The 25,178-nt window shown below is 36.1% G+C and overlaps 1 protein-coding gene across 1 annotated transcript in view; it reads right to left on the bottom strand.

Moving 5' to 3' along the window:
• The window catches only part of SGCZ (sarcoglycan zeta), a 722,641-nt gene extending 707,211 nt beyond the window's left edge, over positions 1–15,430 (bottom strand). The window contains exon 1 of the mRNA XM_065947181.1: positions 15,310–15,430. Coding sequence (XP_065803253.1) covers positions 15,310–15,333 — 24 coding nt within the window. The 5' untranslated portion in view covers positions 15,334–15,430. The remainder of the gene's footprint in view (positions 1–15,309) is intronic.
• Between the last annotated feature and the right edge of the window lie 9,748 nt (positions 15,431–25,178).

Below are 25,178 nucleotides of genomic sequence, written 5' to 3'. Positions count from 1 at the left end.
CAGGAGGTGGTGATGAACAGGGAGGCCTGGTGTGCTGCAGTCCATGGGGTCACAGAGTTGGACATGACTGAGTGACCGAACTGAACTAAACTGATGCTGCATTCCGTTCACTGTGATAAACAAAATGCTGTGTGTTTGAAACACAGAAAAAAAAAATGAAAGCAATAAAAAAGGCCAATAATATATTGATTATCAGCACTCTGTTTCACTTACTGCAACAGCTACAATTTCTTAGTTTTAAGATGTCCCCATGCTTTATATAATTAACTTCCTGTGAAAACTATGAAGATCATAACAAATGTGCATATTCAAATAATACTCGAGACTATCTGAATGTTTAATAAATACTTTTGGACGATTTTTAGAAACAATATTTTTACATAAATGCCTACAAATCTTAAAGTAAAACTTCAGAAAGACGCTGCAGCTGCTGCTAAGTCGCTTCAGTCGTGTCCGACTCTGTGCGACCCCATGGACGGCAGCCACCAGGCTCCTCCGTCCCTGGGATTCTCCAGGCAAGAACACTGAATGGGTTGCCATTTCCTTCTCCAATGCATGTAAGTGAAAAGTTAAAGTGAAGTTGCTCAGTCATGTCCCACTCTTCGCGACCCCATAGACTTCAGCCTGCCAGGCTCCTCCAGCCATGGAATTCTCCACAAAACCAATCGCTCTTAAACCATGCTCGTTAAACTTCACCAAAATGTTTGGTGCATCTGAAGATGCATCATTTCATCCACAAGCAGCATTTTGTTTTTATCAAACTATGAAAATTTACATTGCCACTAAAAGACTTTGGCTTCTAAAACATTTGAAAGCTATTCTAGAAAAGAACTACTCAGTTGGGTACTTGTCCTAAATCCACAATCACCTTATGTCCCTCATCCACACTGAAATCAACTAGCAAGGATTGATAAGAATGAAAGTTAAACCATAGAACATTGTGTGAGCACCCACTTTTGTGAAGTCAGCTGAAGACCATCCCTGAGGTGTGTGTAGTTCTGTTTAGCTTTAGAACATTATCTTTTGCCTTGCTTACGTCCTTACGAGAAAAACCATTTCTTTGTGAGTAGTACATGTCACAAATAGAGTAACTAAGGCAATACATTAAACTATGCTGTCATTATTAAGTCAGAGTACTTTCAAATATATAAAAATATCAGCGATATTTCTGCTACTCTCAGAATTTATAACAATTCAATAACTTTAAATTATGTCTCATAAACAACTCAACCTGTTACCATAAACATTCTTTTAATTTTATTCTGCCTGCAAACCTAATACTAGTTTTATACATGTGAGTGCATCACTGAAATGTAAATCATTTGTATATAAAATAATGGTAATTTTCTTTATCCAAGCACCTCCAAATATAGATTATACCATTCTCCAAGGTTTTTTTTTTTTTTTTTTGGCTTCCAATTAATTACCAAAAAGTACTGCTTCACCTATGGTAGATATCTTTAATAACTAGCTTGTGCATGTTAGTAATTTTTTTTCTTAATGAACAATAAAAACTTCTTGACATCATTAGTTATGTCTCCATCTCTTTCTCTTCACTGAGGTGGGTATAAGCTATAGGAATAGACAAAAACACAATTTAGTAATATTTCTAGAGTAAGACGGCTAGTTACACCTCTCCTACTTTCTATTATAAAAAATACTAAATAATATTTAAACTAGTACTCATGATACATACAACCAAGGGTAAATAACAATTTTGAGTGCAGGAACAGTGTTAATATAATTAATTAATGCTTTTTTGGAAAAGAGAATTTGTACTAGGAAAAGTTATATATTAGCTTGAATCATGTTAAATAACTGTTTTTTCAGGTCAAAACCAAACAAAGAGTGACCATTAGAAAAGCTTTGGTTTGTTATGCGTTGCTGTATATTGTGTTTGCAGTTGATAGAATTCTTGATAGAATTTTTCATATCTCTTTTATAAGTTGATAGGAATAATTTATAACAATTATACAATATATTTATGTAACATGACGATTTCAAATTATTTTTATCTAGTTTACTACGATGGGTACTCAAAATATTCGGTAAGTTTAGAAAGACAGGTATGATACTTATTTTGAAAATAAGAGGAAGAAAAGATTTATTTATTCAACATGCATTTAACTAGTGGTCATTGTATAATATGTTCTAACTGAGGAGATGGGAAATTCCCCATGAGGTCACATCCAGTTAGGGATATGATAAGCAAAGAAACATATGAATAGGCAAGTTACAGATTTTCATGAAGATTCAGAAAACTTCATTCAAATTGTCAGCAAATTATAAGTCAATGAAATAAACTTTCTGATATTCTGAATTCTGAGATTCTTATTATACTAATATGAAACCAATAATTGGTTACTTAATTTCCCAGTGCAATGCTTAGTGTCCTCTAATTTTTTTCTGATACTGATGCTGAAGCTGAAACTCCAATACTTTAGACACCTCATGCAAAGAGTTGACTCATTGGAAAAGACCCTGATGCTGGGAGGGATTGGGGGCAGGAGAAGGGGACAACAGAGGATGAGATGGCTGGATGGCATCACCGACTCGATTTGCATGAGCTTGAGTAAACTCCGGGAGCTGGTGATAGACAGGGAGGCCTTGCGTGCTGCGATTCATGGGGTCACAAAGAATCAGACACGACTGAGCGACTGAACTGAACTGAACTGAATTTTTTTCTTTCATATTAAACTTATCTCCATAATTATTCTGTAAGAATCTGATGACATGGGCCACATATAAGATGTCATTATCTCTCTCAAGCACCTTGGACAATGCTTGGCATAAAACAGGGACTCGGGTGTCATGGATCAATTTTTCCAAAATTATTAAGGAGAGATTGGCAAATTACTTGAATCAACTTGATTAAGTATTTCATCTTGTTTACACTATTAATCCATTCAGTTAATCATTTTACCTTACTTTCCAGCACACTCCTTGTATCATTACTATAATTTTTGATTAGCAGAACCCAGATTAAATAAGGATCTACCTGGACTCAAAGTAAAAATTGTTAGATTCTCAAACAGTGTTTTAATCCAATTTTCTACTTCTCCAAATAAATCACTTTTAGATAATTCCTTTAAAAATATTTATTTTCATTGATGTACAGTTCTTTATTTAGCAAAGTAATTCCATGTTTTAATTTTGTAATGTCTGCCTTCTTTTGAATAGAAATATGTCTCAATTTTTGCTTGTTTTTCCTTTCAAAATCTGAAGAAATTACCTTAACTACCTCGCATCTGGTTTATCTATGCCAATAATCAAAGTCTTAACATCAGGCAATATCATTTTTCAGAAAATTTTGCAAATAAATATGATTGAATTATTAGACTTTTAAGATTTTATTCCTTTTTGGTCTGTAACAGTTTTAATTAAGAAGGTACAATTATATTCCTTATCTGTCAAAAAGATAAGTGTAAGTAAAATCAAGTGCAAATGGAATGGGCACTATACAAAACTAACACACTATACTTATTATCTATCACTGAGGACTTTTTTGCAGTATAATTGTCACACAATATCATATTAGTTTCAGGTGTATAAAATAGTGATATGACAACTGTATATACTGGAAAATGATCACCACAGTAAGTCCAGTGATCATCTATCACCATACAAAGCTAACGCAATATTATTGACTATATTCTCCCTGTTGTACATTATATCTCCATGACTTATTTATTACTGGAAATCTGTCCTTATTAATCTTCTTCATCCATTTCCTCCATTCTCTCCTCTGGCAACCGCCGAGATATTTTCTGTATCTATCAGTCTGGGTTTTGCTTTTGTTTGTTTATTTTGTTTTCTAAATCTAAATGCAAGTGAAATAAATAGCATTTTTTTGGATCGGACTTCAAAGCCAAGAGTTACAAAAGCAAAAATAAATAAATGGGATTATGCCAAATCAAAAAGCTTTTGCACAGCCAAGGAAACCATCAACCAACCCAAAAGGCAACCTACAGAATGGCAGAAGATATTTGTAAAGCATATATCCAAAAAGGGTTACTATCCAAAATATGGGCTTCCCAGGTGGCACCAGTGGCAAAGAATCCTCTTCCCAATGCAGGAAATGTAAAAGACGTGGGTTCAATCCATGGGTTGGGAAGATTCCCTGGAGGAGGGCATGGCAACCCACTCCAGTCTTCTTGCCTGGAGAATCCCATGGACAGGGGAGCCTGGAGCCTTTTGGTCCAGAGGTTTGCAAAGAGTCAGACACGAGTAAAGTGACTTAGCATCCCACAAGCATGCAAAGTACATAAAACTCATACAATTCAGTAAAAAAAAACCCACTCTGATTAAAAAATGGGCAGAGGGTCTGAATAGACATTTTTCCAAAGAAGACACACTATGGCCACCAGGCACGTAAAAAGCTGCTCAACATCACCAAACATGAGGAAAACACAAATCAAAACCACCAAGAGATACCACCTCATACCAATGCCTGTCAGAATGACTATTATCAAAAAAACAACAAACGACAATACTGGTGATGATGTAGGAGAGAAGAAACCCTCATCAACAGTTGATAGAAATGCAAATTGGTACAATCACTATGGAAAACAGTAGGGAATTTCCTCAAAAAATTAAAACTAGGGCTACTATATGATCTGGCAATTCTACTACTATTTAGCTAACGAAAACAAAAGCACTAGTTTGAAAGATATACACATACCTATGTTCACTGCAGATTATTTACATAGTTAAGATAAAGAAATAACATTGCAAAATGATGGATAAATGAATAAAGAAACTTGTGAGTTATGTACACATATACACACATACAGGAATACTACTCAGCCATATGAAAAGGATGAAATTTTGTCATTTGGAACAACATGAATGGACTTTGAGGGTATTAGACTAAGTGAAAACTTTTCACATAAATACTTATATTTGGAGAATTCTTTGTTGGCTAATATGTCAGATATTCAGTTGGGAAAATATGATGATTTAATTATAAGGCATAGTTTTAACTACTGAGTCAGCCTGATCACTCCACTCTAGGAACTCTAGCTGGTCCATTTACATAGTGTTTAAAAACATCTCTTAATTCTGTCACCTAGAAATCAACAATTCTCCAAGTATGCTTTGAACAGGGTAGCTATGTTGTGAACATTACATGTATAGCCAAAAACTGAATCATGCTTTTAGTAACTGTTAGTGGTTTCAGAGCTTACACTCCAATAACTCCTCTATTTGTTATATAATACATGGATTTTGGGGTTTCCCAGGTGGTGCGAGAGGTAAAGGACCTATCTGCCAATGCAGATTAGCTCTAAGAGACACAGATTTGATCCAAGGTAGGATCCCCTGGAGGAGGGCACAGCAACCTATTCCAGTATTCCTGCTGGAGGATCCCATGGAGAGAGTAGTCTGGCAGGCTACAGTCCATATGGTCGCACAGAGCCGGACACAACTGAAGACACTTAGCACATGGACTTCTACTACATCAACGATATCCGCTCTCTGTGCTTTAACCAGAAGCTGTCTTATGTGAATACAAAATGTTACATTTATTATCATTACTTTTCATCTTATTTAAGTTATGGCAGTCTATTACACTTATGACCCTTGTCTTTCAAGTGTGTATCATCAAAACCAATGATGTAGTTTTTATACCATCACTTTCACAACAATAAAAATTAATAAGGTAACTCTCAAGTTGTTAAAACAGAATCTGTTCAATTAGCAATAATTTTCACCAACATGTATCGAGATAAATTCATTCAGCTAGTTAAACTCCATTATACATTCCTCATATCATTTACACATAAGAACAGCAGGAAACAACTTGCCAAATGATTGACTATTGAGACATTTCCTCCAAACTTATTTTAATTTATAAACTTGTTGCTAACTTTTTAAAGTGTACATGAACATTGCATTTAATAATGTTATCATTAAATAAATAATGTTCTGCCAATAAATAATGCTGAAGAAGCTAAAGTTCAATGGTTCTATGAAGACCTACAAGAACTTCTAGAACAAACACCAATGTTCTTTCATCATGGGGAGGAATGAAAAAGTAGGATGTCGAGAGACACTTAGAGTAACAGGCAAGTTTGCCCTTGGAGTACAAAATGAAGCAGGGAAAAGGCTAACAGGGAAAATGAAAAGAGAAAAGGGAGTTTGGCCAAGAAAATGCACCAGTCATAGCAAATACCCTCTTCCAACAACACAAGAGACGATGCTACACATGAACATAACCAGATGATCAATACTGAAATCAGATTGATTATGTTTGCAGCCAAAGATAGAGAAGCTCTATACAGTCAGCAAAAAAAAAAAAAAAAAAAAAAAAACCTGACCAGAGGCCAACTGTGGCTGAGATCATGAACTTCTTATTGAAAATTTATAATTAAATTGAAGAAAGTAGGGAAAACCACTAGACCATTCAGGTGTGACCTAAGTCAAATCCCTTATGATTGAATATACAGTGGAAGTGACAAATATATTCAAGGGATTAGATCTAATAGAGTGAAGAACTATGGAAGGACGTTCGTAACATTCTACAGGAGGTGGTGATCAATCCATCTCCAAGAGGAAGAAATGCAAAAACGCAAAATGGTTGTCTGAGGAGGACTTACAAATAGCTGAGAAAACAAGAGAAGCAAAAGGCAAAGGAGAAAAGGAAAGATATATCCATCTGAATGCAGAGTTCCAAAGAATAGAAAGGAGAGATGAGAAAGCCTTCCTCAGTGGTCAGTGCAAAGAAATAGTGGAAAACAATAGAATGGGAAAGACCAGAGATCTCTTCAAGAAAATTATAAATACCAAGGGAATATTTCGTGCAAAGAGGAGCACAATAAAGGACAGAAATGGTATAGTCCTAACAGAAGTAGATGATATTAAGAAGTGATGGCAAGAATACACAGAATAACTATACAAAAAAGATCTTCATGACCCAGATAACAACAGTGGTGTGATAACTCACCTAGAGCCAGACATCATGGAGTATGAAGTCAAGTGGGCCTTAGGAAGCATCACTATGAATAAAACTAGTGGAGGTGATGGAATTCCAGCTGAGCTATTTCCAATCCTAAAAGATGATGCAGCAAAAGTGCTGCCCTCAATATGCCAGCAAATTTGGAAAACTCAGCAGTGGCCACAGGACTGGAAAAGATCAGTTTTTATTCCAATCCCAAAGAAAGCCAATGCCAAAGAATGCTCAAACAACCACACAACTGCACTCATCTCACAGGCTAGCAAATTAATGCTCAAAATTCTCCAAGCCAGGCTTCAACAGTATGTGAACCAAGAACTTCCAGATATTCAAGCTGGATTTAGAAAAGACAGAGGAACCAGAGATCAAATTGCCAACATTTGTTGAATCATAGACAAGAGCAAGAGAATTTCAGAAAAAACTTCTGCTTCAGTGACTACACTAAAGCCTCTGACTGTGTGGATCACAACAAATTGTGGAAAATTCTTAAAGAGATGAGAATACCAGAACACCTTATCTACCTCCTGAGAAATCTGTATGTAGGTCAAGATGCAACAGTTAGAACTGAACATGGAACAACAGGTTGGTTAAAAATTGGGAAAGGAGTATGTCAAGGCTGTATATTGTCCCATTGCTTATCATCAGTCCTGAATATTCACTGGAAGGACTGATGCTGAAGCTGAAGCTCCAATAATTTGGCCAACTGATGGGAAAAACTGACTCATTGGAAAAGATCCTGATGTTGGGAAAGACTGAAGGCAGAGGAGAAGGGGACCACAGAGGATGAGATGGCTGGATGCCATCACAGACTCAAACGATATGAATCTGAGCTAGCTGTGGGTCTTGGTGATGGACAGGGAAGGCTGGTGTGCTGTAGTCCTAGGGTTGCACAGAGTTGGACATGACTAAACAACTGAAGTGAACAAAAATATTTTTCTTTGTAGCTCAACCTAGAGTTTTGGTCTGACTTTGGTCTGTTAGTCTTCTGATATTTAACAATACGTATTGAAAATATTGTTAAAGTAAAAATAGACTGAGTTACTGATTTCTTTAGACTTTTGTTGTTCTGTCACTAAGTTGTTTCCGACTCTTTGCAACCCCAGGGACTGTAGTGTGCTAGGCTTCCCTGTCCTTCACTGTTTCCCAGAGTTTGCCCAAATTCATGTTCATTGAGTCAATGATGCTATCTAGCCCATAATTTCTTCAAATTTATCTTATTTTTAGATATCTATTATGCTGAGAAGAGGATGATAATGATGTGGTGAGTGACTTATTAGTCATTAGGAAAGTTTTTTAACTTGGTTTATATTGCACTTCAATATTCTTATTTAAAATGAAACAATCTTTTACAGATGCAAAAACAGACAAATATATCCTAGAAGATATGACAATTTGAGCAATAACCTTAAAGTACATATAATAATAAATATATTCAGTAGTCCATATTAGAACAATTTTCTAAAAAAATTCTAACAATCACATCACTAATTTGTTCATAAATGATAAAATATTCTGAATTTCAATGTGATGCCATATAGTAGATGATACTTCTCATGTGTTTTTTATTTTGTTCTAATTTGTTTTGAGGGGTAGTGAGATATAGATAACTTTGCCTGTCTTCAACAGACTAGAAGCATTCTGAATTCTTTGACACATTTCAGATTTATTTTTCCACCTTCTGAGAAGTGATGCAGTGAGCAGAAAATGGATGTGGTAGTGGGTATAATTCAAATTGTCAGAGTGAACACCCTGGTGTCCAGATCCAGATCACTTAGATATTAACGGTTTACATTGCTAATCTACTGCAATCTACTACATCTCAACAAAATCAGTGGATCCTGGCTGATTTCCTGCTCCCTTACCTCACTAGAATATACTGACACTATAGCCCACTCTTCCTATGAACAGGCAGCATCAAATCAGATCCTGGACACTAGAATATCTACTGAAAAAAGAGAAGTTACACTTTTACTTACACACACACACACACACACACACACACACACACAGTAAACAAGAAAAAACACAGCATTGTATCAATTACATAATCCCTGACAGCTAATCTTGGACTACCAATTATTTGTTAATTTAAGAATCAGAAATAAAAATTTTAATAAATATAAAATTTAAGAAATAAGGAATGTTCTATGGAGACATTTAACTTAAGATTTCTTACCAAAACCTGCTTTCAAAAGTGCTTCATTTATTGAAGAAGTAGTTTGTGACAATGAGACTGTATCTTGAAATACATACACATAGGACTATAAAGTACCAATGTTTGAAGTATTTTATATATATGAAAGTGAAAGTCGCTCAGTCATGTCTGACACCTGTGACCCGGTGGACTATACAGTTCATGGAATTCTCCAGGTCAGAATACTAGAGCCATTCCCTTCTCCAGGGAAGCTTCCCAATCCAGGGATCGAACCCAAGTCTCCCGTGTTGCAGGCAGATTCTTTATCAGCTAAGCCATAAGGGAAGCCTAAGAATACTGGAGTGGGTAGCCTATCCCGTCTCCAGTGGATCTTCCTGACTCAGGAATCAAACTGGGTCTCTTGCATTGTAGGCCGATTCTTTACCAACTGAGCTATCAAGGAAGCCCTATTTTTTTTCAATTAGCATTACCATATATATGTATAATACTACCTTAATTATGTCTTTCGATCTCTTTTTTATGTACTTCTTAAAATTATAACTAGTTTCAGAACCTGAGCATATTTTACATCTTCCATGCAAATTCAAATAAAATTTTGAAAGAATATATAATAAAAATTAATGTGAAGTAACTTTTATCTCTATATTGAAGTGATAAAAGAATCTGGCACATATCAAAAGATTTTTAAAAATGATATTCTAATAGACTATCACTTTAGTTGTTTTGTTTCTTCATTTATATATCCGAAGGGAAGAGTAGCTGCTTTGATGCTCTGTAAGGTATCTATTTTATTTACATAGAATTTTTTCTGGTTTATAGGCGTTTAAGTACCAAAAATAATTTCAAAAGATAAAGTGGTATTTTAAATAATAAACTAGAGATATAGCAAGAAAACATTCCCTTTCAAAATCCTTCATTGACAATTACACATACTAGGCAGACCCCTGCTGCAGTTCAACTTAATGACTTAAAAATGAAGTTTATGGGGTGTAGGTTTTCTATGAATGTGAGACATTCCAAAAACGACTTAAGACTCCAAAACAAAAGTTTTCCAGATGAACACTGCATAAACCATCCCTTTGGAAGAATATAAAATCCACCTTACCTTAGCACAAGAATCATTAAATATTATTGTACATGATTCGGTATGTTTAGAACTATAAAGGTTTAGAACAGATTCTTTCTAATGTTTCATTTCAACAAAAGCATTTTAAGTACTTGTACACTTCAAATGAGGACAAAATAAAGAGGAATATGGTCATGATGTTTCCAAGTTGTCATGGTTACTTGCTTGTCAAATAAGGTTTCTAACTCACACAACCATCTCTGTCAGCAATAGAACAGCATGGCTAAATTCTGAAAGTCACCAATCACCTGAGAAAGCCAAGATAAAAATGTCAAAAACGATGGCCTATATACAGATTTTGGCTGCAATGTGAAACACTATTCTTTCGCCAGAACCCAGAAGCTTCCAGAACTAATGAAAAATGAAATTTTGAGTTGAAAGTGATCTCAACAGGAAATGAAATACATCTTTCAGTTTCTTTGGAGGACTACCAACAATATCTCCTTGTATCAGATCTGCTTCCAATTCTTAACTGGGTTCCAGAAAGGAAAAAGTCTAACACCCCACAGGGAGAGAATACAGTGTGTAGCTACCCACTTATTTAATCATTCTTGCTTGGGTTTAGACTGCAGTTTAGTTTGTTCTACTTAATAAAAATATTTTGATATATTTTAATAATACATGTCATAATAAATATGCCCAATGTGATAAACAGAAACAAAAATAATGTGGAAATGTTTTTCTGTATTGGCAAATATTTTTATAACTCATTTGCAATTAATTAAAAATTGAATCTCATCTAATTATTCAGTGTCACCTTTATAAATTAGGATTTTGATATTAAAAATTTCAAATACATATTTGAAGACTTTAAAAACAAATGTGATTATTTAATAAATGCAATGAGTAGAAAAATGAGTACTTGTATACATTCTTCTTCTAATTATGTAGACTGATACTTCCTAAACTATGTGCTAAAAACCACAGAGTCTTTGACAAGGTCTTGAGTTAAATAAATTTGGGAGAACTACATTAGTGACTATTTCTAACTCCTCTTTGCATGCTTTGAAAGGCTTTAGCAAAATATAACAATACTAGTTTACTTTATTTCATTTTTTTAATTAATTAATTTATTTTAATTGGAGGCTAATTACTTTACAATACTGTAGTGACTTTTCCCATACATCGACATGAATCAGCCACAGGTTTATTTCATAACATTCCTTTTCATAATAAACCTTCATCATATGGGCCTGAAAAGTTTAATGTTTCTCTGGAAGAATATGCAAACATGTCTCTGAGACAAAAAGATGAAACAAGTGTGTTCTTCAGACAAATTTCTCTCCACTAGAGCACTGCCTATTTTTTAAAAATTTCTCATGAAACTTATATAAAAACCTATTAATGCAACCATTATGGTAAATTTTGCATGTGGCATATTTAATAAAGGAGAGCATTTAGCTCATTAAAATACATTTGTGTTTAGTAACAGGTCTCGAAAACAAATATCAGTCGGAAATCAGTGTGGGAAAATGGCTGTGGGCAGGAAAGGCAAAGAAGCTTTCTTTAGTGATAGGTTTTCCAAATGAAGTTGCTTAAAAGAAAAATCAATACAGCTGCTTGGTCATTAGGATGAAAAAATTAAAGCTATCTTGCTTCAGAGCAATCCCTAGGACAGCTGATCTTAATAAACTTGACATAAAAAAATAGTTTTTAGAAGAATAAACAAAAATGTTCTAGTTTAGAGCATACTCATGAAATTCACATTTTCCCCAGATTTATACATGTGTAACTAATGATTGGGCTTCCCTGGTAGCTCAGCTGGTAAAAAAAAAAAAATCCACCTGCAATGTGGGAGACCTGGGTTCAATCTCTGGATTAGGAAGATCCGCTGGAGAAGGGCATGGCAACCCACTCCAGTGGGTTGAGCTACCCTGCTGACTCAGATATTAAATCATCTGCTAATGCGGGAGACCCGGGTTTGATCCCTGAGTCGAGAAGATCCCCTGGAGAAGGGCATGGCAACCTACTCCAGTATTCTTGCCTGGAAAATTCCAAGGACGGAGGAGCCTCATAGGCTACAGTCCATGGGGGTCGCAAAGAGTTGGACACAACTGAGCGACTTCACTTCACCTGGAGCAGGGAAAGGCTACCCACTCCAGTATTTTGGCCTGGAGAATTCCATGGACTATATAGTCCATGGGATCACAAATTGGCAATTTACAATCATTCATATTTAAGATATAAAACTTGATGATTTGATATTGTAACGGAGTGGGATCCTATGAGGCCCTCCCAGAACAGACTCCTGCTCATGTTCTCTGCCTGCTTTTTGTCTCTAGAAAAACTTTAGTCAAAGAATAAATTTAATCAGAGAAGTCAGAAAATGCAGAAAGAGGAAAACAGCCAATCAAGAAAAAATAATACTTCTTTAGCATTAAACAAAGTCAAGGACCTTTTAGTTCTTCCTTAAGGACTATAGATATTATTCTCAGCCATATCATCTGAGCTGTTTTGCAGATACTGACCCTCACACCAGGTGGAAGAAGTTAAATGTACGCTGCCCACAAGCACGGAGACCCATACAGGTTGGAAACAGAAGGTTAATGATGCTGACTCTCAATTACGTGACCACCAACCAATCAGAATGTCCATGAGCTGATCACACCCGTGTTCCTAGAACACTGGAAGACTCCTCACTACCCGCTGTGGATGAGATACACACAGCCTTGAGGCCCTTAGCCCACCGTGGCACCGTTTGACTGGCAAAGCAACCAAGCTAATTTCCTTCTAATTCACCCAAAACTTTGTCTCTGAGATTTAATCTGGCACCAGTGTACAGAGGCCACATTTCGGCATAAATACATGTATATACATGGTGATATAATAGCCACAATCAAGCTAATTAACATACCCATCCCCTCACACAGCAACTATCTTCTTTTGCACATTTTTATGAGTGGATATATAATGTAGAATATAGATGGATAATCCCTGTTGTGAGAATGCTTTCCTCTTAAAGGGTATGAGAGATTATTCAGAAATAAACAGTTACAGAGTTGGACAAGACTAAGTGACTGAACAACAACAGTAAAACACTTCTAAAGTGTAAAATGTGTTTGAGAAACTGTAACCTACAAAGAAATTTACATATTATGCAGACACACATAGAAGGCATGTACATACAGGGCATACATATATGTAATATCAATGCACTAATGTCATAAAAAAATTAGGGAATATCCAGGGCATGAATATCTTAATTTCATTTCCTGTCTCTATAAACCTCTGCATCCCTTAATTTTATGCCTAATTTCTTCTCACACTGGCAGTTTTAGCTTCTCCCAATCAACCTACACTGGTGCTCCTGGTTACACCTGAAAGCTCTTAAGTCAGGGAATTGTCTCTGTTCACTTGCATTTCCTGGCAACAAAGAAATCTACTGGCAGAAGGCTGTTTGGAAACAGGTAAGATCCAGTGAAAAATGCCTACACTACGAGTATATCAAGAAAGTTCTTTTAGCCACAATACATAAATTCCAAGAATAATACCTACCAGAATGATACTTTAAAATCCAAATAAGAAAGCATACAAAATGACACAGGCACTTAATTTGTAAAATGTTCTTTGAAGAGTTTCCAGAATCTTATCAAACTAAAAGGAAAGGTCCAAAAACATATTCTCTACAAATATTAGTAATTCCTTTGTATCTTTTTGGAAAACACTTCATTCCTTTTATCACACTAGGGAGCTATTGTGGGAAATACCGTTATAATACAATTCAGAAGTTCTCACATTCCAGGAGAGTTTGTTACTTTGTTGGGAGCCGGCCTAACAGCCCCCAGATCATTCCATTAGGTTGCTAACACTGCAAAGCCTTTGCAAGCAAAAGGAGGCCTGACAGGTGGCATCATTTAGAACTGAGCGTGGCACATATTTGTTCCATCTCATCTGTTTCTTACTGAAGTAAAAATATTTTTTTTCAGCCAGTAAAAGCTCTTTTGTATTTATATTTACTGGTTTTCCATCCCCTTTCCTGAAGAGAGTTCTGAGATTAAAAAAAAAAAAAAAAGATATGGATATCTTCCATAATTTTAAAGATGTAGGAAGTTTACAATTATGAACCTAGATGAATGGCACCACACAAAAATATCTGTAATTTCAGTATCAATCAAACCATTTCGGGGAAAAATGTCTGTGTATGTATACATCAACTATTATAGCAATTTAACTTGAAAGACTGTATACTTGAGAAATAAAATATATCTGGTCTTCCATTGTTAATAAATATTAATCATTTTAACAAGTTTCTAAAAAAAAACAAAACCCAAGTTTATCAGTAGCTTGATAAAGAAGCTGTTGGGATTTTTAAAAAGCTACAACTAGATTCTGTATTTAAAGTACAAACTAAATGCAGGCTATATTAATATACATGGAGGTTTGTAGAACCAGATAACAATAGCACTACTTACATGCTAAATTAAAAGCATCTGCACATGGTAGGGAAATTTCAAAAACAAGGTTTTAAAGTAATTTCTATGAGCAGTTGGTGAAGAAAAAAAGTAATATATCAGGTTTCTACCAAAGCTCTTTGATTTCTTATCCACTACTTTAGGATTCTAAAATATTTGTAACTAGAAATAAAGCAACAGTCATGCCGTTTAGATAATATAGGTATAGCGTAAAGAAACAAAATTCCATACTTGAGAAAGCCAAAAAAAAAAAAAAAAAAAACTGACACCCCAAACAACAAAGAAAAACTTTTAGTGAATATTTGATACAAGTCCTACGTGGCCATAGACACCATGGAAGATAGGCGGAAATTGCTCAAAAATAAGACGAAAAAGCGCAACACCCCCAGCCCCCATCACAGGAAATACATTCCAAGACCCCCCAGTGGATGCCTGAAACGGCAGTTAGCACCAAACCCTTTATATATTATGTTCTTTCCGATACAGACTTATCTGTGATAAAGTGTAAATTATAAATCAGCCACGTAAGAGACTGGCAATAACTAAAAATAAAATAGAACAATTGTAACAATATGCTGTCATAAAAGTTACATGAAGGTGGCCTCTCTCAAAAATACCTCATGGTATAAATTTAAGGCTTTTTCCATCGTAACTCAGCACTTACTGAGCTCTGTGACTGGCACTTCATCCGTCTGAGGTGCGACAGCAAAATTAGAGCAATTTGGTTTTTTTTTTTCCTCTTTCACAGTTTCACAAAGATCCCGTTTTGCTGTAGATCTTAGCAAACTCCGCATACTGGTTTTGCTTTCTTCCCAGTAAAGTCCAGAGATTTCATCTTTTCAGGTAAAGGTAGCACTTTATGGCTTCTGTTCGGCATATTCAAACTGCCAGTGTCTCTACTTTTGCACTTTGGGGTCATTATTAATTAAAACAAAGGTCCCCTCCACACAGAAGCTGAGGCGGCTCCAGCTGACTAAATTCTCCGGATACTCAGTGGGGGGTGGGGGTGCCGTTCACGTTCCAGGCCAAACCTCGCGAGATTTTATCACTACTCTGAACAGCAATTTAAAACTTATATGAGTTGCTTATATCTGAAATTTTCCATATATTATTTTTCAGACCCTGGTTGATCGCAGGTAACTGAACCTGCAGAAGGCAACACTGCAGGTAAAGGGGCATGTTGTAATAAGATGTTTTCTCAACCAAATGTCAGCAGAATTGTGTAATTGGTCCTGAGTCAGGCTATTTTTTCAAGTGTGTCCTAAATTTACCAGTGATCTTACTACACTGAACCCTATCTAGTATAAGGCAATGCTTGATTGTGGAAGATTACATTTTGTAATTTGTATATAAAATTTAACAAACCTTTCTGCAAAGACAACCAAGCAATTTGGCTTCACATTCCATAGTTTTATAACTAAGATCCCATTCTGGAAGATGGCACTTTATCTTGATTTTACTTTGTCCATCTAGACATGAGCAAAGTTCCTCTTTTTCTACAGAAAACTGTTCTGGGGAACCAGTCCCATATACACATGTGTGCCCGCGTGGTCAGTCCTGTCTGACTCTTTGCAACCCCCTGAACTATAGCCCACCAGGCTGCTCTGTTCATGGAATTACCCAGGCAGGAATACTGAAGTGGGTTTCCTCCTCCAGGGTACCTTCTCAACTCAGGGATTGAACCTGTGTCTCTTGCATCTCCTGCATTGGCTGGCAGATTCTTTTCCACTGGGACTTGGGAAGCCCTCAGTCCTATACACATAAGTGTCATTAATCTATATACGTAAGTGTCATTAATTTATACTCAGTCCTATATACATGAGTCATTAATCTATACTCACAAGTATGTAAGCACATCAGAGTGTTTGGATGGGTGCATATAGCAACTGAGGCATAACTATTTCAAAAGAACAATGCCTAGACCTTTGTTTATGAATTAATATATGAATTAATTCTGTTTTCTGAATTAAAATCCTGCTAGGTTTATGCAAAATATCATTATCAGTGTCAGAAAAAGCAATCAAACTCAATGGATAACTTTCCTTTAAGCAATATCATTTTGGAAGGAGTCACCTCTTTAAAATGGACAGTCGGTACATCAGATTCACTAGATAACATATATCCTGGTGTAGTGAGCAGGTACAGCTACTAGCCAGTCAGGGTTTCCACTGCCAAATAAATCTCTTGCTGCCTGAATTATCAGCCATAATTTATCAGCTCCACTGTAATCTTATACCTAATATCCTATAATTTTATATAATGCTGCATTGAAAATTTTTAAATAAGCAAAATTTTGAAAATTCCAATAACAAAGTAGCCCCTTTAAACATGAGATATTTTAGCTGACCTAAAATTACTCCTTTTTTTTTTTTTTCATTAGAACTTTAACTAAGTAAAAGGAAAATATATTGAGGGAATCTCAAATATCTATTTTATTACTTATTCAAAGTTTATCACAAAGTTTAATCAATAAAACTACTGGGCAAAGAGACTTTCCTAGTAATATAACACTAAGATTAGATTGGTTATTTGAATTTTCAATTCTTCCATTGGCTTAGACATTTCCCAGTGATCTATTGATCCATGGCAAACACCTCTTTTTATAAATTAACCAACCAAATGCAGACTCTGTCAGTTCTGAACTGTGTACTAATAGATCACTAACTTTGCATCCTATCTCTATGTATATAAGGTCCCAGAAGCTCAACAGAGCTGAACTGAAGAAAGATTACATAATTGTAAATGTGCATTTTCTCCAAGTGTGTGCATTCTGATTGTATTTAAAAAGAACAAACAAAATGATTCTTGTTGCCTTTTTCATTTTGTATCATATTTTCCACATCATTAGAATAATTGAGTATAAAATGTGAAATAGGGATGTACCATATTTGTTTGGCCTTTAACACTTCAGGGTGATTTCAGTTTTAGTCTTTCATGGTACCCATGGTACACTTCTGTAAGATTTTAAGGCAGCTATCATTATTCTAGTTATGACTATTTCCTTTAAATAGGAAAGCTATATCCATAAAAAGAAACTCAAAAGTGTTGCTCTCTTGGAAATTATACAGATAGCAACAAAGCCAATACTTCTATTGAAAGTGATTATCTAATTTTGTACTTGAGATTCAGGAAGATACTGTGCAGTCTTCTTTAGGGACAGATGAGATGAATATCTTCATATTTTCTTCTACCCAATTTTCTTTACTCAGTCTTCTAAGAGACAGTGTGAATAGATTGCTGCACCTGAAGTAAGTGAAGCACAGAGCATCCGTACCATCTATTGTCTTCATCTTACTAGTTCTCAGAACTAAGTCCACAGTTATGGATGGTTAAGTTAGGAACACTTTCATTCATGAAGGATTAAACACACTTCTCTGAGTAGTATTCTTGAAGTCTCTTGCAATGTCATTTTAAAATAAAATTCACCATTTCACTTTCAAATTTTACGTAACTGTTTTATAAACCCAAGCATCTTATAATAAGAAGGATATCCTTATACCTTTGAAATCTGCAATACTCTTTTGAAGTGTAAAGCTATTCATGTACAATAGTTGCTACCCACAAATGAATTGCATCCCAAAGCACATTCGTTAGTCCAATTTGTTTAGGGGCTTCCCAGGTGGCTCAGATGGTAAAGTGCCTACAATGTGGGAGACCCAGGTTTGACCCCTGGGTCGGGAAGATCCTCTGGAGAAGGAAATGGCAACCCACTCCAGTACTCTTGCCTGCAAAATTCTATGGATGGAGGAGCCTGGTAGGCTACAGTCCATGGGGCGCAAGGAGTCGGACACGGCTGAGCGACTTCACTTTCTAAGTACCCAACTGACACAATTAGCTGTATTAGTCCTGTACTGTAATAAGTTTACAATACTTCTCACACCTGGGCTTCCCAGGTGGCGCTAGTGGTAAGAAATCCGCCTACCAATGCAGGATACATAAGAGACATGGGTTCAGTCCCTGCACTGGGAAGATCCCCTGGAGGAGGGCATGGCAACCCACTCCAGTATTCTTGCCTAGAGAATCCCATAGACAGAGGAGCCTGACGGGCTGCAGTCCATGGGGTTGCAAAGAGTTGGACACGACTGAAGCAACTTAGCACGCATGCACTTTTCACACAAATAAAACATTAAAAAACAAATACAAAAAATAAAGAAGACATTTTTAGTTTTACAGTGCAGTCCCTTGAAAATGACAGCAGTACAATATGACAGCTAGCATACAGGGGCTGGCATCGAGTGAACAGGCAGGAAGAGTTACTGATGGGAGGAAGTGGAGGAGGTGGGAAATGATAGAGCTGAAGGATTGTCAGCAATAGGAGATGAGGGCAAGCTGCAATTTCACTCAAGCCTGGTGTTCATGGCACAGGTTCAAATTCCATGCTAGATTCAGTTTTATCTACCCTCTTGAAAAAATGACCCACTGATGTCTGGGTAATAGCTCTTTTTTTTCCTTCTTCTTCTTTCTCATCATAGATGTCTTGGTAGCACTAGATTGCATTCTGAACGGCTGCTGCAAACTTTGTGTACAGTTCTACATGAGGGTCTCATGCTTCAAAAATTAACAGTGCCTCCTCAGATAAGGAAAATCCCCTTACCATTTCCTGTGCCATGAGCCTCTTCAGTTTTTCAGTTAATTTTTCTTCCTCTTGACTCTCCTCTTCCTTGCTCTGTGCCTCCAATTCCATCACGTCTTCATTACTGAGCTCCTTGCGTTGCACAGTGAGAAGTTCAGTCAAGTTGTCCTCTATCACTACGGTGCTGAAGACTTCTCTGGACTCCTCACTCTCCTCTTCAAGTCCACAAAAATCGTAAGCAAACTGGTGACCACAGTTCTTCTAAACCCCATTTGTGGTGATGGCCACGTCACACCAAGCACAGTTAATTATTTTTATGACTTTGTGGATGTTGTAGTCCTTTCAAAATCATCCCCAGGTTATCCCTGACTTGTCACTCACCTTTACTGACTGCCAAAATGTGTGATGTAAAAAATATCTCTTGAAAGTCACTGTAACTCTTTGGTCTATAGGTGGGATGTGCTACTTTGATGTTGGGATAAAAGTTGGCCATAAATGGAGGGTGGTCCAGAGCACTGTTGAGCAGCAAAAGAATATTGAATTGGATATCCTTCTCCAAGCAATATTTCTCTGTCTGGGATAAAGTGGTAGAAAAACCAGTCCTGGAAAATCACCTGTGTAAACCAGGTTTTGGGATTACTCTTCCACACAACAGGAAGAGAGCCCTTGACTACGTTTTTAAGGGTTTTGGGTTCTCTGAATGATAAACTAAGAGAAGTTTTAGTTTCATAAAACCAGAAGCATTACCATCAAACAACAAAGTTAGCCTGTCTTTTGCAGTTTTATAGCCTGGCATCAAATTTCCCTCCTCACTGATGTAACTTTGGTATGGCATCCTCTTCCAGGTCAGTCCCATCTCATCCACATTAAATGAAATTATTACTTGCCTTCATCAATAATTTCTTGAAGTGCTTCAGAAAATTCCCAAGCAGCACCATATCTGTGCAAGCTTCCTTGCCACTAACTTTTATGTTGTGAAGGTTGGTTCTAGTCTTGAACTGATGAAACCAGCCACAGCTGGCATTAAAAGATTCTCTGCTGTGTTTCTACTTCAGGTCTTCATAAAGGCTTTCAGTTTTCTCCCGAGTCAGCATTAAACTGAGTGAGACTCGATGCTGATGCTAATCCTGTATCCACACACTGAGAAGTTTCTCTGTCTCCTCCGTCACTTTTCCACCCCTCTTACTGTCACCATCATTAGCACAGATTGATTCATGTTGTAAGAATTAGTGATGTATGCCATCTTTTTACCTTGCAATTATTCTCACTTTTGTTTCCATCATTATCCCTTGGCCCTTCTTAGCTGCACCAGCAACATCACCACTGCTTTTATGTTTGCTTTCAGACATCCTGAACTTGAAATAAAGATACCGTACTACTGTCCTCTGTACGGTACTATACAGTACACAAAGACACAGCCACTAATAGACGGTTCATACAGATGACAATGCACACGAGCTTTGTAAACTAACTTACACGATTGGACATGCAAAAGCACATTCACATCTTTGAAAGTTTGCAACTTGGAGGTTTGTAGGTAGGGGGACTTACTGTATAAACAAATGACGATTGACCAATCAATTAATAGAAATAGTTTGTTATAATGGAAGCAACTCTATATTTTACACCCTCACTGAAACTTTTGAAAAGATTATTTCCTCTGGTTAAACAACCAATAATTTCACTTCCTAATATATTTGGGGAGGGTTTCCTTACTCTCCCAAAGAACTTAGATGGGATTCCTACTTCTCCCACTGCTTTGCATGGAGGCATAAGACTGTCTAGTTATATTCAGAGAATCAGTCTTCCTCATTATAAGAACAACAATACTGACCAGTATACATTACAGGATTGCTGCTAAGAGCTAGGTAGTGGATTTTGGGAAAATATATTGAAAACTGTAAATTGATACATAAACATGATTAAGTGGCCTGGAGGGAATATGTGTTGGTTAGTGATGTAGACTGAATGGTTTCAAACCTCTCCTGTGATGTTCTGTGACCTTGCATAAGATTTTCACACTTCTATATATCAGTGGGAATAATAACATACTTAGCTTTTGCATTGTTAGGATGGTTTGAGCTAATTTTAAAGTTATTTAGAACAATGTATCTTACATGATAGTAATGTGTATGTTTGTTAAATTAACAAAATAAAAATATTCTAGATGTCAAGCTAGAATCAAGATTGCTGAGAGAAATATCAATAGCCTTAGATATGCAGATATCACCACCCTTATGGCAGAAAGCAAAGAGGAACTGAAGAACCTCTTGATAAAAGTAAAAGAGGAGAATGAAAAAGGTGACTTAATATTCAAAAAACTAAGATCATGGCATCCGGTCCCATCACTTCAAGGCAAACAGATGGGGAAAAATGGAAACAGTGAGAGACTATTTTCTTGGGCTCCAAAATCACTGCAGATGGTGACTGCTGCTGTGAAATTAAAATCTTTTAATTTACTTGCTCCTTAGAAGAAAAGTTATGACCAACCTAGACAGCATATTAAAAAGCAGAGACATTACTTTGCCAACAAAGGTCCATACAGTCAAAGCCATCGTTTTTCCAGTAGTTATGTATGGATGTGAGAGTTGGACCATAAAAAAAACTGAGCATCGAAGAATTGATGCTTTTGAGCTGTGGTGTTGGAGAAGACTCTTAAGAGTCCCTTGGACTGCAAGGGGATCCAATCAGTCAATGCTAAAGGAAATCAGTCCTGAATATTCATTGGAAGGACTGATGCTGAAGCTCCAATAATTTGGCCACCTGATACAAAGAAATGACTCAGTTAAAAGACCCTGATGCCAGGAAAGATTGAAGGCAGGAGGAGAAGTGGATGACAGAGGATGAGATGGTTGAAAAGCATCACCAACTCAATGGACATGAGTCCGAGCAAGCTCTGGGAGTTGGTGATGGACAGGGAAGACTGGCATGCTGCAGTCCATGGGGTTGCAAGGAGTCTGACACAACTGAGCAACTGAATTGACTGATATGTCAATTACATATATATATATATATATATATATATATATATATATATATATTTTTTACTCATCTTGGAAAGCACACAAATTGAATTAGAAAGATGATAAAAGTTCAAATGCAGTTTCTGTCTAAAAGAAATTACAATTATTAGCTCCATGATATTTTTTAATAGTCTTGATAAAGATGTCTACAATTTATTAAACATATCCTAGTGATATTTACTATACTCTTAGCTTTATGTATCTTTCTGTCTAGCTTCACCATAATCCTTTATACAGAGCCTATTTTTCCATTAAAAAAATGTAGAAACTAACACCAGTATATGGTAGAGGTAGGACTCCCTTTTAACCAGGTTGCTTTGGGTATATTATTTGTTTGAAAACTGGATGAACTAAATGACATTTAATTATTTCCTGAATTATTTTTTTTAATTGAAGGTGTGCTCAGTTGACTCCCATATATTAATTGCCCCAAATCCACAGACTATTTCCTCCTTTAAATATAATCTTTGTAAGTGGTTCACGAATTTTGGATAAAAATAGTGAATTACAACAAGGCTGCCCAGCTTTCCTTGTGATGCAGACAGTGATATTTGAAGTAACAGATTTGCTGGGGTGCCATCTTGGAATCACTAAGTCCCACTTTCAAGTCTTATTATAGCAGCTCTTCAGCTTGGGTTATTGTCATCTGAGGCTGTGCGCCTGAGTGTCAGACAGCCCAGTCCACTAGAGAGGAATCCCAACCCAACACAAAGGGCTGGAGGGTCATCTCAGCTGCAGAATTTCTCCAGATTGTCTGAGGACTGTGTTACAACTGTATCATAGCACAACCTCTCCTTCTGCCCAAATTTGGCTTCCATCATTCCTTTAAGAAAGTTCGAGAGAACTCTCCAACAATGCCCCTGCCTTCCAAGCTCCATTTCAGAAACTAAGACAATCTAACCATGGTTGAAGTCCCCCAGAAGAGTGTAGGGGTCAGATCTTGGACACTCAAGTCAAGAAAACTGAGTTCAATTATCAGCTCTTCAGTTACAATCTTTGTCATATCAGGCAATTTCTCCATTAAACAATCAAGGGAATATGAGTCTCTACCTATGGAGTTGTTGCGAAGATTAAGTAGCCTAATGTGTAGGTGTACAACATAGAGAAAGTATGAAAGAGTCACTCAGTTGTGTCCAACTCTTTGTGACCCCATGGGCTGTATGGATGGTAGCCTGCTAGTCTCCTCTGTCCACGGAATTCTCCAGGCAAGAATACTGTATTAGATTGCCATTTCCTTCTCCAGGGAATCTTCCTGACCCAGGGGTTGAACCTGGGTCTCCTGCATTGTAGTCAGATTCTTTACCGTCTGAGCCACCAGGGAAGTCTTCCAAAGTACATTCATTGGCTGGGAATCCTTAATAAATGTTGAATATGTAATAACTGTTGGCTGGAGTTGTATTTCTTGAAATCCACATTTAAAAAAAAAAATGCTACACAGTGGACATTTGTTCTCCTAGATAAACAATTCAAGTTGGTTTTTGGCACACCCAAAGTTGAAGCATTAATAGTCAGAATTTACTTTCAAAGGAATTGTTCCCTGACATTATTTTACTGACGAAATGTTTACAATGATCAACAAATTGAACAACTGATATAATGATGACACTATATTTTCCTTTCCATAGATTTTGTTACAATTTAATAAAGGATCCCTTTTTATAGAAGACCAAATATTTTCAGCCAACAAAAGGCCTTTGACATTTAAAGGATCAACTGAACAATGGAAATTATAGATGAGAAAATAAAAGCAAAAATGGCACTAAGAACTTTGCACGGTTATTACATACCAAGTGATAGTAATTCATGAAAACATACTTTAGGCCATACTATAGAATAACAAATCATTTCTGATGGTTTAAGAGCATTCAACTCACTTTTCATTTCTCTGAATACCTTTAATTTTATTATCCTAACCACTAAGATGTTGATGGGACTTGAAATAATGCCAAATCATGCTCATCCCCGTGTTGGCTGCTTTTATTTCAAATATCACTTAGTCAGCTTCAGAATTTGTGGAACCAGGTAAGTAAGAGATAAAGTAGTGGAAGCTAGAGAAATACCATGAGCACAAAAGGACTGCTTGCAACTACCTTTTATAATGACGTTGTTATTGGAATAGGCAACCAGTCTTGTTTCCACTATGTCCTAAAAATATATAGTTGGCTGATTCATGTCAATGTATGGCAAAAACCACTACAATATTGTAAAGTAATTAGCCTCCAACTAATAAAAATAAATGGAAAAATATAAATATATACTTGATATCAAAGGATTAAATAAAAATAATCTTTAAGAAATGAAGCCTTTGATTTTAAAATATCATCCATTCCAACCAATGTGTTTTCGGAACAAAGATTACTTTTACTAAATTAATAGTATTTGAGAAAATAGTGATTCTCAAATACTATTAAAAGTCAGATAACCTATATAGATGGCTATCTAACCTATATTCCCACTTTCCCAAATAAGGTGTTTATGTTTACAACTTCATCTTCAGAATCATGGGACAAAAAAATTTTTACATGGAATTTACAAGACCATATGAATGCAAAACAATATAAGAGATGATCCTAGCCTTCCAAAATGTAAAGTATTTTTGTGTATATCTAAGACAAAAAAAAAAATTTTCAAGGCAACATGTATGTGTAAATATGTAGAACAAAACAAGAGGAAACAAAAATTTAAATGCCAAGATCCAAGCAAGGAGGTCAAGGAAAGGATCTTGGAGGAAGTCTTCTTGTACAGATATATGTATTTAAACTCAACCACAGAGGAAGAACTGAAATCTCCATTATCAATTTCTAATACTGATTGGATTAATTTTACAATTTCAAATTGAACTTCTACAAAGGATATACCTTTGTATTTCAAATGGATCTGAAGCTTTTCAAAATGAAATGAAATATGTTTTTCTGAGCTAGAATTTAGCAATGTGTG

This window comes from Muntiacus reevesi, chromosome 10 (assembly GCF_963930625.1).
Source record: "Muntiacus reevesi chromosome 10, mMunRee1.1, whole genome shotgun sequence".
NCBI classification, from domain to species: domain Eukaryota; kingdom Metazoa; phylum Chordata; class Mammalia; order Artiodactyla; family Cervidae; genus Muntiacus; species Muntiacus reevesi.
The sequence above is the reverse complement of the archived record's forward strand: the minus strand, read 5'-3'. Positions and strand labels throughout refer to the sequence as shown.